Below are 13,448 nucleotides of genomic sequence, written 5' to 3' on the forward strand. Positions count from 1 at the left end.
GTGATTGTGCGTTTATTATATATTTTCATATAGATGTTTTTTTTTTTTTTTAATATATATATCACATATCTACAGTTTAAGCTTTGGGCAGTGCTAGCACGAAAACTGTCTTACAATGGCTGGAATATTGTTCCAATATTCTTTTAGGACAGTAGCAAGATACTGATATCGCTCCTCTCAAAATCTTCTAAATCAGATTTATTCTCCATCTTTTACTGGCCTTCAGCCAACAATTTAAACCATGCTGAGCAGGAGAGAAGTGCAGGATCAAATTATTATTATTAAAAGGGGGAAAAAAAGGAAAGAGCAGGTCACAGTAGAAACGCCGACCAGGTCACTCGTTGAATGATGGGTACATGGGAATCTCAAAGTCTTCACTGTTGAAATTTCCATTTGGTTCCAGCATTGCCAATACATCCTAGATCAAAAAAGGTGCACATGGATAAGTGTGTAATAAGGTTGAAGTTAGGAGTTAAACTACAGCAGGCGACACTACTCACAGGAAACATGTCTTGCTGGTTGCTCTGAGCGTGCGGGTGCTGCTCAACGTTACCCTGTGGGTGCTGTTGGCCTTGCCACTGGGGCCACACTGCCTCAGCAGCTCTAGAGGGGAACTGCCCTCCGGACTGAGCGCCTTCTGAATTACACAACAGAAACGTGAGCACCATAGATTTGATCAAACTGTTGATCAATCGTGCGCTCAACGTACCATAAGTGCTGGCGTTGATATTGGCGCGAGCATTGATTTGTGGATAGTTTGCAGCGCTGGAAGGTGTGGGCGCAGCACCTGTTGGCATCTGGCTGAAGGTGTTGGAGGAACTGCCTCCGAACCCCCCCATTGTAGCAAAAGGTGGTGACATTGTTTTTGCTGCTTGGGGGGCCACCTGCTTGCAAAAAAGGAAGAAATGTATTAGGAACAGGTTGGCATGGGGTGCTGCTGCTGCATGGGTGTAAGGTGATTCAAATTGAAAAAACTTTGACTAAAATGTCAAAGAGTTGGACAATAATCAATCAACAACATTACTTTATACATAATACATTTGTTTTCAGCAGAAAAAAAGTGAACAATGCTTTGAATCAAATGTTCAAATATGATATTAAAGGTGTGTATTTTCACTTTTGAGTTGTGAAAAGCAGATCAAGCCGTGAGAGGAGGGCCCACCTGGTTATTAAACTGTGGTCTGACTCGTGTTCCGGCCACGGGCCATCCTCCTGCTGGTCCTCCATGCAGGGGAGTGCTGGTGCTGGATGGAGCCACAGACTGTGGGGCTCCATTTTGACGAGACATCTGAGCCAGCATTTGCCCTGCTGAGTGGGCGGGCTGAGCCATCTGTGGAGTCATACTGACCGGTCTGCTGAGAAGTGTGAACAAAGACAGAGCTGTGGAAGCTGTACCCTGTCATCAAAACTTGTTTCATTTGACTGGCAAACTGCCAGAAACTTCAGCAGCAGACGTTATTCCCACTTTTATAGAGTTAATTCTCTGTGTGGCATTTGCCAAAAGAAAAGGCAAAAGTTCCCAACTTAAAGCCATTATTCCTCTGGATCTTTCATATAAAAAAATATGTGGCCTTCATTCAGCTTTTTCCCCAGAGGCTGTTGCTACTTAATATTGCACAGCTTTGCCATCTGGCAGGCATGCAAACTAGTTGGCAGGTTACAAAACATGTTTGACACTGGATGGTAGTTTCATAATATCCACTTCAGTTTGGTTTCTGTCATCTTTGACAACAGTTTACTTTAATAGAGAAATAGTCCTATCAATGACATGAATCCTTTTGTTGTCTGTAAAATATTGAGTATTTAGAAGCTGAGGACTGAATTTCTTGTCCTGTCTAAACATAGCTAAATGATGACACATGAAAAACTCCTCCTACCTGTAAGTTTCATTGGAACGAGCTGGGGGGAAGTTATTGGCTGGAGCGTACATCTGATTGGACGGAGCTGATGTTGAAGGCATGCCATTAGTCTGGTCTTGTGCTTGAAAAAGGGAGGGGTACAGCTCTGGTTTCTCAATGCTGTTACTATGCTCAGCTATTGCTGCTGTCACTGGCTGCACCGGCATCTGAAAGCCACAAAAAACAGTTTGTCAGGCAACACACTGAATAACACAAAGAGGAAAATGTATCCCAAAGGTGTTATATTGGGTTGAGGTCTATTGCTATATTGAAGGCCAGACAAGTTTCCCACCAGTAACCATGTCTTTCTGGACCTTGCTTTATGCACTGCCAGATAGTCATGTTAAAACATGACCAAACTAATCCCACAAAGTTGTGACATTGCAAATGTATGTGCTTTAAATTATTAAAACAAACTTATTCAAAAATCTGCCTCTCAACATCACATGGGAAGATTTTCAGCTCTGCTGGCAGTTTGTTCCACTTCTTTGCAGCATAACAACTAAAAGCAGCATCACCATGTTTGCTGTGAACTCTGGGCTCTACTATCTGACCTGTGTCCATAGATCTGAGAGACATGCTGGGTTCATACCTGACTAAAATCTCACTGATGGATTCTGGACCAAACCCATTCGCAGATTTATACACCAGCAGCAGAACTTTCAAGTCTATTCTGGGGCTGACTGGGAGTCAGTGTAAAGACTTGAAAACTGGACTAATGTGTTCTGATCTCTTTCTTCTGGTTAAGAACCAGAGCTGCAGCGTTCTGAACCAGCTGTAGCCGTTTGATGCTCTTTTGGGGAATTCCCGTCAGAAGACCATTACAATAGTCCAGTCTGCTGGAGATAAAAGCATGGAGCAGCTTCTCCTGATCTTTCTGAGATATGAAACAACTTCTGGAAAAACAACCCAGTACCATACTCCCCCAGGGCGTACCTTACCTTTCACTTAAAATGAAATGGGATAAGCTCCAGCATTCTATTATGCTGATTAGAATAAGTGGCAACGTTATTGAAACGTATCAGTGAAGGTAAAAACTAACTTGGGTTTCCTAAAGAGAGCTTCTTTTTGTCTCACAATTACAGAGAAAAGTATTTTTTGTTCTTTAAAAAGTCTACTTTGAACTAATCACCAAGAGGCGCAGCTCACAAAAGCTCTGGGCCTCAAAGCAAAGTTGTGATAATAGATGCGCCCCCACCCAACCCAACATCCGGATGCTTTTTCCTGGCGAGCAAACGATCAACATCCTGCCACTGTTTCTAGAAATAAAAAGCTGAATGCTAATTATTTCTTCCTCAAATGACTTAAAAACAGACGTGCTTGTGAGCGAACCTGTGAGAGGGTGATCGGGCCGGTTTCATAAAGGCCATCCCTCGCTCCTCCTCCCTCCAGGTCAGCCTGCTGCTGCTGCTGTAACTGCCTGTAAAGGTAAACAAGAGAAACTGTTGATTGAAATCTGCTTTAAATAAAGCTCTATTTTCTTCTTGTGTTGCCACTGTTGACTGAAAGTCCCAAACATCCGCTGCTCAGGCTCCACTATATCCACCACCAGTCACCATGGCATTGGCAACGTAACCAAAACAGGGGGGGAAAAAAGGGAAAGGTCTACTAAAACATACATAGAGCTAACATGCTACTACCCGATGAATATATTTATTAACCCTTTAGGCACGAGTGTTATCTAATAAAAATAGATACTTGTGATGTCAAAATTTTAAATAGACTTTAAATGTTGTTTGATACACAACAATACCTAAAGGGAAAAAATGATAACCCCTTATTCATTGTTTTATTTAGTACTTCATTAGCCATGATTTACCTGACTTTGTACTTCAAAAGGTGTGAAAAAAATCCTAGTATCTATTAAAATGTATTTACTTAGTTAATCAGCCTGTGCCCGTTCATTGACTTTGCCATGTTTGTCTTGCAAACACACGTTTGCACAACAAGTTTACCCTAAAAATATAAATATAAAGCCATTAGAAAATACAGTGTTAGAAACCATCTATTTAGCCAGCTAGAGGTATGAAGTGTAGGATACTTCGGTGCTTAGAGGGCTAATAATGAGAAAAGTCATGCTTTCTGTCAATACTAATATTTTAGCACTACAGAGATGAAGGAAGGATAAATATCTCAAAGAAGGAAATGAGAAAGCAGATACAGAATGATTAGCTGGAAAAATAGTTGTAGTTTCCCATGAAGAAGCAGCCCCTGGTCACCAATGCAGGACGGGGATTGGCAGGTCAGGCCTGGTCTCACCTGGTGGCTATTTGCCCTGGACTGAGCATTATGGGTGGGCCATTTGGGCTGCTCTGACCCAAAGAGGGGGGCACCAACCCCCCTGGAGAGGAGATGGGAGTAAGGGTTTCCTGAGATGCGTTTCTATTTTCCCCGGTCATTGGGGTGCAAGGGAAAAGTGTTGGGAGAGATTAGTCAGTGTCTGCATTAGTGGGTGGGGCTCTGGGTTTGAACGACATGTAAGGTTTTGGAACGAGGAATATTTTACAAGCATCAATAAAGTCATTATGCTATAATTTGATTGTGTATCCTGGCAGTGTGTGTGACTCACTTGACATTGACATTTGTGCAGATGATATACTCAATCTCTTCGGAGAACGGGTTCTGGAAAGTGAAGGAGCTCGTCCTCATCCAGATCCACTCCCTGGACTTGGAACGAAATCTAAACATCACCGACAGGACCTGACCTTTCAGCTTCACTACCTTAAAACAAGCACAGAAAACACAAGCTACTTCACAACCAGTCGGTGGAGTTAAACCAACTTTAGCAGAAATGCAGTAACGATGAAATACATTAACAGCTGCTGCCGTCACACAGACAACAACGTTAACATTACCAGCACTTTAATAATGATGTTGTAACAAAGATCCAGCTCATTTTATTACCACTTTTTATGACAGATCATTTGATAAGGAATCTTAAAAGCAAGATGGAGTTCATTAAGTGCAAACATTGCCATGTCTGCGGAGAAATGGACATGTTTCGCTGTTCGCTTTAAGCACAGCCGCTGGCATTGCCCGCCAACAACTTCCGGGAACTATTTGAGTCTATTTCGAACTTCCATTATCGCAACTCTCTGTCACGTCCGTAAATCAATGCAGTTATTGACGACAAAGTACCTAGAATCCCAGTTATGTCACTCGGAATCAATGGATTCGAATTGTCCGACGCGCCAATATCTTCCGGGAACAATTCTGTGCTACCGTCCAGTCTAACCACGTCCAAAATAAAACAAAAATAAACGTTTTGCAACACACTTAAATACCTTTTAGCAGTACAAAAACGTTTTTAATATTGACCTTTTTTAAACCTGCAAACAAACTGCAACACAGTGACATCTTAAATCAGAACAGGAAGTACCGCGGCGCGATAAAAATTTGGAGCTGTAATCTCAAAATAAAATGAGAATAAATGTTTTGCAACCCCAAATGAGTCCAAGTGATGAATGCACACACTCGGACTATGTGCAAGCTGTTAAAAAGTTTCAGCTCGATCAGACCGCGTTAGGGAGATATGCGCCACACACAAACACACACACATTCCTTGCTTTTATAGAGATGATCAGCACATATTTAGCAATGTGCCTAGTTCTGATGTGATGTTGCTGTTAAATTATGCTGATAAAAGAACTAATTACTATGTTTTATATTTAATGACAGCATTTTGTGAAAAGTTTCTCTCATCTCAACTAATTATATTTTAAGTATGCTGAAATTTAGTACTAAAACAAACTCCAAAGATTTTGAATACATTTGCCTTTTTTTTAAAGAAGAGAATTAGCTGCGAGGGGGAAAATTAAGGATAATGATTTACAAGTAAATAAATTGTGCCATTGTGTCATTTATCTATGGATAGGCCGAAGTCCACTATTGGTCTAAAAGTATGACATCTTAATTGTTCAGCCCTAAAACACTAATATATTTAGGATAACCCAAACCGCAGATTCAAACATATAAACATTCTACAGAACAAATCAAACTACATCTCTGAATGTAATAGTTTAGGTTTATTTTTTTAACTGCAATTCTAAACTAGTACTACACAATTACACACGAAGACCAAGGCATGGTACCAATCAAAAGGCCTAAAATGGGTCAAAAGCCACACAGATGCAAATCCCACCTGTTGGAAACTGTCTCTCAGTAGTCCCTGTTCCTCAGGGTGAGCAAGCTCAAGGATATTCTTTCCCAATAATTCCTGAAACACAAAGAAGGTAAGACGACTTGACTTACCACAAAAAAACAAAAAAAGCTGCGGTAAGGGAAGCTTCCTGGCCACGCTCTTGTTTACCTGTGGCTGATAACCAACAGCGGCCAGGCAGCGGTGGTCTACAAAGGTAAACATGCCCTGGCAATTGTGACGAGAGATGAACTCTACAGGAACACTGATGCTGTTGAGATCTGTGTCGCCTGGACAACACGTAACCTGAGAAATAAGCACATAATAATCAACTTCTCATGAAAAACACTCCAAAAACAAGACAAGGAAAGCACAACTTAACTTTGCCAGCTTAAATATTACAATAACAAAAAATTAACTTCATTATAGCAGTACCAAATACATGATGATAAACTGAAGTGCATAAGCCTAACACTGTATAAAAACTCCAAATAAGTATTTTAAGTGTAAAACACTGCCATAATAAAGGCCTTTTTCCATCATGGCAAACACATTTTCTGAACAATGTGAGTCTACAACTGCTCTTTGGTAAAGGACAGTCCTATTGCCACAAATTATGCTCCTTATTTTCACAACATTCTCTTTATGAAACTGGCAGGACCAGTAACAGATCATTTAGTCCACATATTTTCCTCTAATTTGGTTTGGTAGAAAATAAACAAGCACTGTGCATGCACACCATATATCAGTTATACCTGTAATCGTCCAATGGCAACAAGACAATAGCGACTCCCCTGATTGTTGTCTGTTTCATCTTCTGTTAGTGTAACACCTGTGACACAAACAAAATTAGAAATGCAACCACCCATATGCTACTTTTTTTATTGTTAAAAAACCCCAGAAATGTATGTTTCACCTGCAGGAGGCCAGGACTTAATATAACCTGTACAGTGGACCACTACGTACTGAGGGTCTCCTTCTGTGGCAGTGCCCAAGCCATTCCTGTGGTGAATACACATTCTGCATTATACTGGTAGTAAAACAAACAGGGTTTGTGTGCATTTGGTTTTTTCATCAGTTTATCATAGCAACAGAAGATCACTTTTGTCACCTGTTTCTGTTTCGAAGAAAATGTAGTCTGTTCATTGACAGCGGCTCCACCGGACATGTCCCACATCTGCAAGCACAAATACACTGTCACGTAAGGCAGATATGCTAATTCAATAAAGTCCAATGATAGGTGACTCAGGACGAAGTCTAACCTCATTCTGCAGATAAATGATCGACGAGCTCCAGAACTCATTCTTGCTGATGACTGCTGACTCTCTTTTTTTACTGTTCCAGTCTTTAAATCCAGCATCCTTCCTACAAATATAATATATATATACACATTATTGAAGCCCTTTCTATATGCTTGTGACTCTTTTTTTGCTTTGTGTCAACATGGTTAATTCATACCTGTGTTGTTATTCTCTGCAGTGGACAGCTGCTCCCTGAGCTTCTTTGTGTCATCTGGGTGAAGCTGATCATAGAGGGAGGAGCCCAGCCATTCAGACTGTGACTGATTGAGGACGGGTGTCAGTGAGTCTGACACATAAACAATGCGGCCAGTCTCGCAAGACACAACAAACAAGAAGCCATCGGCTGCCTCGAGGATCAGGTGCTTCAGCTCCTGTAGGCATAAAGCATGAAAGAATGAGGCCAGAGAGGGCAAAGAGCACAAGATCTGACCGATTATCACTGAAAATGACTTGCTTTTCCACAGAGGTTTTTCATCTTCTTTAAAACTAGGTAACTCTAGTTCAAATGTTTAGATAATGATGTGTAGATCTTTTAACTGGCATTATTACCAATAAATATTAAAAATAAAAAATAGGGAGAAATTAATCTCACGTTGTGTTGAGGTATCTATTATGCTGCTGCTGCTCTACAATAGACAGGCAGCCTACAGGGCAAATAAATGGGAAACAGTAAAACCATTAACTTTCGCAGACAGAAAAACAACAATGTGAGCATTTAACCATACAGAGCCCTGACATCTTTAAAGAAGAAACTCCTGCAGCATTGTTTTTTCAGAACTCAGTGATAATAATGCCTGCACTGTACACATAGATATATACATATAACAGCACTCCTGATTGATGATTGATGAAATTTTGTCATACCTGGTCAGTGAGAAATGAGGGCTTGTATGACCCATCTGGATTAGTATTTCCACTTCCTCTCAAAGTCTTCATATGAGACACTGCCATTCGTAGGATTGTTAGCTTGTCTGGTTTCCGTGCCAAGGCGCTGCACGTGGGCACCATGTCTGACAACTCTGTGATATAGGCAGTCATCTTATTCCGCCTCCGCCTTTCAATCTCACTGTGGTTCTCCCTGGAGCGAGGAAATAAGAGAGGCAAGAGAGGAGAGGAAAGGAGAGGAGATCGAAATGGGGAAACAGATGGGCAGGTGGACAACCACATGGAATAGAGTTTAGAGTTAATGCTGCAATGTGATGCTGCCTAACAGAGAGAAAAGCTATAGGAATGAGAGGAGGTGAGAAAAGCAGTGGTCACACAAAACACTAGTGTGTGGTTAATGGTCTGTAAAAATGAATTTGAAAAAGTGGAAGAGTCTGGACTTTCAGGGCCAGTTTGTGTGACAAAGAGAGTAAATGAAGAGAGAAAGTCCCTTCAGTTTGCCTGAGAGGGGGGAGACAAAATACACAGAAAGTCTGGTTGCTCAAGAAGAAGGGATTACCAGGTAGAAAAACATCCCCGAGACAAACACACCTTAGCAGTTAGTGACACAAAACTAATGTCGGGAGATGAGAGACAACCAGCTCACTGGATCAGAGGCAGAGCAATCTGACAACGGAGACAAATAGAGCAACAAAATAATATTGGTTGTCTGATCGATCATTTTGAGGCGCGGGTGTTGTAGATGCCAGCAGGACAAGATAGTTTTTGATAAGTGCATACAATTCCGAACAAACGCAGGCAAGCGGGAGTCCCACTTTGTGGTACAGGCCATACCTGGCTAGTTTTTCCTTATCTGCAAAACTTTGATCTCCCTCCAAAAACCTGGAATTAAAACGAACCCACTAAAATAGAGGCCCAAGATAACCACCAATACATAAAGCTGATGCAAAACCCCCAAACAAACAAATAAAAAGATAGTTATGTATGTACTGGGATCGGGAGGTGCTGGTCCCAATACGCTCAATCTCTCCCTCTCTACAGTTTAACTTTTCCTGGTTTAGCCTCCTACCTCGCAAAGCGCTCTTTGTCATTGTTGGATCCTGGCCCTTCATCGTCACATCTGAGAACAAAACAGAAGAAACAGTGGGTTTTTTTCTTTCAAAAACTCAAACATTTAGAACAACAGCTTTTAGGCCTAATTTTATTTTTGGTATAAAATAAACTGAGATAAACAAACCTAAATAGTTTGCTTCCATCATCATCATCATCATCAAAGTCAGGTCTGAAAAATAAGCACAAAAGCAGCTTTTTTATTTATTTTATTTATTCAGTTTATTTCCGACATGGTTACATGCTTACAGCTTTACATGACAATGATTTTAAGCAATGGCTGCAAAAACAAAAACCTTTATTTATGATTTTTTTTTTTATTATTACAGCTTGTGTTGTTAAAAAATAACATGTAGCACAACCTTAGGTAAATTAAAAAAAAAACAACAACAACAACATTGTGAGTTGTTAGTATGTGGTTCTATGGATATTTCAGAAGAACTACATCTAAACACAGAAAAAAAAAAAAAACTTGGCAAAATGTTGTGTTATAAATTTGACAGTGGACAGTCAGCAAAATGTAAATTTCAAACAAGTTTTAAGATCAAAAGTGAAAGCATAAATTAAAACAGTGATACAAGTACTTACGCAGCTCGTCTTTTGTTGGTGCCTTTTGGTATCACAGCTCCACAACTAGTCCCACTAGCCCCCATGCCCAGATTTGGGTCTGGCAAATCTATTAATAACAGAGGAACACAACAGAGCCTCACTACAGTACAGATAAAAAAAATAATAAATTGAAAAAAAAAAACTAACTGAGCCACTCCTGGGAGCCCTCAGTCACAGGACACATTCGGGCAAATTGGGGGGGACATGCTTAAAACTGGTTCTCTGCATTCACACACCCCTGAAGTGCAATGACCAGCTCCCAGGCTGTGCTAGAGCAGCTTTTAGGTCAAGAAACCACACAGTAAATCTGGTATATTTAGGGAAGGGTAGATTAAAGATATTTCTTTCAAGACATTTCCCCTAACATCACTTTAGTTAGCTCATACATTCTGCAGTATGTTATTGATTTTCCACAATGATCGAAAACAATGTCGCAGACCAGACCATTCCAAACGAGGGGGGGGGGGGGGGGGGGGGGGGGGGACATAAATATATGGTAATAGGTCAAATATGTTTAAAGTTTAAACGGTAAAATTACACATTGACACGATCTGCATCAAACAGGGTTGGCAACTGGATTTTAGTCAATAACAGCTGATTGAAGACATTGATAGAGAAGTTTAAAAGACAACAGATAAGTTACTCGTTTCAATTTGTTAGTACAGATTATTTGATCAAGACACTAAATAGTCCAGATACCCAAAGCTTGAAGTGTTGAAAGTGTCAAACAAACCTATCAACAGGCCACAGACTAAACGCAAGATTACACACTTTTACAATAACCTTAGCAATACAGAAACCCCATGGTTTTAAGTTGTGACGTAATCTTAGTGGAAATACAAACAATTCAATGTATACAATATTTTGTACAACATGACAAGACATGTTTCTCATATTGTAAACAACTTCCCATGTTGAGAATACTATTTAAACATTGAAAACAGAAATAGCAAGCATTAAGAAGTTAACTTTGAATTGTCATTGGGGTCGCTATTAGTGGGAGTAAACAAAAAAAAAAACAAAAACAAAAAAAACTGATAAGTGTTAACAATGAGTTGAAAAAAGAGAGAACAGGCTGGTTAGCAGCTTGAGTTGTGCAGCACTGAGCTAACCGGGCTAAGCTAGCCAAGCCGCTGCTGTCACGCTATCTTTAGGAGTGCATTCGCTAGAGCTCGACTGCAACAAACTCCCTAAATGTTTAACAGCTGTACACGACAATGCGTGCAGACAGATAATGTGACTTTTACACGGACTCACCTGGATTTGAAGCGGACATGTCTATGTGAAACAACATAAACAAAACAAAAAAAACCTTCAAGATGCAGGAAAATTCCTCCAACCCCCACCCCTTTCCCGTCAAAGCTAACAGCTACCAGCTAACGATTTCCCCCCTTTCATAAACGACTTTTCAAAGTGATAAACACACTACGCCATGGCCAAAATCACCACAGAAGGCGCTAAAACGACTCTTAAACAGTCAGAATATCCTTGACTCGTTACAGTGTCGTTTTCTTTTCTTCCACTCGTTTAAACCCCCTGACCAATTAAGATGGCGTGTCGCGCTCGCAGCACTATCTACGGTATATTATTCTCTCCTCCCATTGGTCGACAGCAGCTAGATACAGATGACGTCACGTGTTGGGAAATCCTCGATTCTCACGGAAGCTAAAAAATACTTACAGTGCACAATTAATAATAGTAATAATAATATGGACACTTAGTTAATAATGTTCAATTGAATTGTAAATGCATTATGTACTTTGAACATACAAAACGAAGTTGATTTTATTGTAAACCTGTTCATTTTATATGGCAAATTCAACATATCTCCCCTTTTTTGTAAGCTTTCTGTGTGAATTTAAAGAATATGTGTGTGTGTGTGTGTGTGTGTGTGTGTGGGGGGGGGGGGTTATTCAATAATAATAATAATAATAATAATAATAATAATAAAACAAACTACTATGAATACCACCACCATTACTACTACTACTACTACTACTACTACTACTAATAATAATAATAATAATAATAATAATAATAATAATAATAATGCACAATATTATCTTTCTGCTAATATTGACCAACACAAAATTTTACATTTCCAATATTAACTAATACTGATATGGGCTATACACAGACCCTCTCCCCAACAATTTATTTTTATTTATTTATTCTGTTTATTTCCGACATGGTTGCATTCACAGAAGGTTTGTTATTCCTTTTTTTTTTTTTGTCCATGCCGAAAAAGGAGACGAGAGAAGCAGTTTGCTTATCCAAGTCCAAAGCTTGTCTGATTTTAGGTCACATAATATATATCTCAAAGATAAAAACAGGTTCAGCTTACTTTTAATGTGAAGTCCCATAGTATTTATTACACAAATAAACATTATCTGCACATAATAAGAATTTTTATTTAACTTTAGTTATGTATAAAGTGCCATATCTGTTTTTAATGTGTTTTCACAAACAATATCACATATCAGTTTTTCAATATCAGTGGATAAACCGATACGGATGCCAACCAATATCACATTTTACAGCTAATATCGGCCGATAATATTTGTGAGCTGACAATATCACCCATATCTAATAATACTATGAATTAATGCGTGGATGAAAATCAGCCCAACAACAGGTGATGTTACCCTTTCACATGAATCTTTGGACTTTCCAAACATTTGTAGATGAATTGACCTTTGTCAATGAACACAATTGTTGTCAAAAGGTTGGAAAAGGTAAATAATTTACTTATAAAGATCACTATTCGAAAGAAATCTGACCAACCAATCAACAGCTTGGATAGATTAAAATGTGTGTCAAACTCAAGGTTCGCTGGCCAAATCCGGCTCTTTAGACTCCAATTTGGCCTGCAGGAGAAAGTAAAAATGACTGAGAATACGTCAAATTCATCGTGTAAATTACCAACTAATTTAGTTGTAGATATCTCAGCCCGTCCAAATACAGAAGTTCAATGAAACTCCACAATACTTGGAGGGCTCACATTTTTCCAAAACTTACATCACATGATGGCAGTCATTTTTAATCACAAATTATGGAAACAACCAGAAATTATTTCCCAAAATCCTGCAATTATCCTCAAATTAAAGGGGCAAAAACATAAGAATTTTATTCTTCTTACTGCTCCTTTCCAATTCTGAAAATATTTCATTTGGACTGTGATATTATTTGATGTAATAATCTATGTTGGTTTGCATTTTCATGAAAGGAACAAATACGTTAATTAATCAACATCATTTTGTTAGATTAAGGTTAGTCACAAAATCAAGTAAATGTTTACGATCATGATTTCTTTACATAGTAATAGAATCCAGAGTCGACGTTTCAAATGGTTTTGGAGAAAAAGCTACTTGGTGAAGAATTCATGATTTGGGAATAACAAAGAAAGAACAAGTAGAACCTCAGGAAGTAGCAAATCCTACATGGAGAATTTGCCTTAAATGCTTTAAAAATGTCTATGGAGAAATCCTGAAGATTTTTAGGAATTGT

At 39.3% G+C, this 13,448-nt stretch overlaps 1 protein-coding gene across 4 annotated transcripts; it reads right to left on the minus strand.

Moving 5' to 3' along the window:
• Positions 1–11,522, minus strand: arnt (aryl hydrocarbon receptor nuclear translocator). 4 transcript variants are annotated; one of them, XM_028469896.1, is made up of 20 exons: positions 11,199–11,522; positions 9,921–10,008; positions 9,460–9,504; positions 9,292–9,342; positions 8,202–8,415; positions 7,495–7,708; positions 7,299–7,401; positions 7,148–7,213; positions 6,953–7,038; positions 6,792–6,868; positions 6,208–6,342; positions 6,040–6,114; positions 4,468–4,619; positions 4,158–4,280; positions 3,231–3,318; positions 1,878–2,065; positions 1,163–1,352; positions 710–884; positions 501–637; positions 1–418 (listed from the first exon to the last, which is right to left on the minus strand). In XM_028469896.1, the coding sequence occupies exons 1-20, from the start codon at positions 11,233–11,235 to the stop codon at positions 335–337; spliced, it is 2,328 nt and encodes a 775-aa protein (XP_028325697.1). In that variant the 5' UTR covers positions 11,236–11,522; the 3' UTR covers positions 1–334. The 4 variants fall into 4 exon arrangements, with proteins under 4 accessions (XP_028325697.1, XP_028325696.1, XP_028325700.1 ...); XM_028469895.1 differs by having other exon boundaries at positions 1,163–1,355; XM_028469899.1 differs by lacking the exon at positions 4,158–4,280.
• Positions 11,523–13,448: the final 1,926 nt, after the last annotated feature.

The sequence above is a fragment of the Gouania willdenowi genome, chromosome 16 (assembly GCF_900634775.1).
Source record: "Gouania willdenowi chromosome 16, fGouWil2.1, whole genome shotgun sequence".
Lineage (NCBI taxonomy): Eukaryota > Metazoa > Chordata > Actinopteri > Blenniiformes > Gobiesocidae > Gouania > Gouania willdenowi.

Coding starts and splice junctions, on each gene's coding strand:
- arnt (XM_028469895.1), bottom strand. CDS start 11,235: ATGTTGTTTCACATAGACATGTCCGCTTCAAATCCAG. Junction 9,505..9,920: donor ACCAACAAAAGACGAGCTGC/GTAAGTACTTGT, acceptor CTTATTTTTCAG/ACCTGACTTTGATGATGATG. Junction 7,402..7,494: donor TGCAGAGAATAACAACACAG/GTATGAATTAAC, acceptor TTATATTTGTAG/GAAGGATGCTGGATTTAAAG.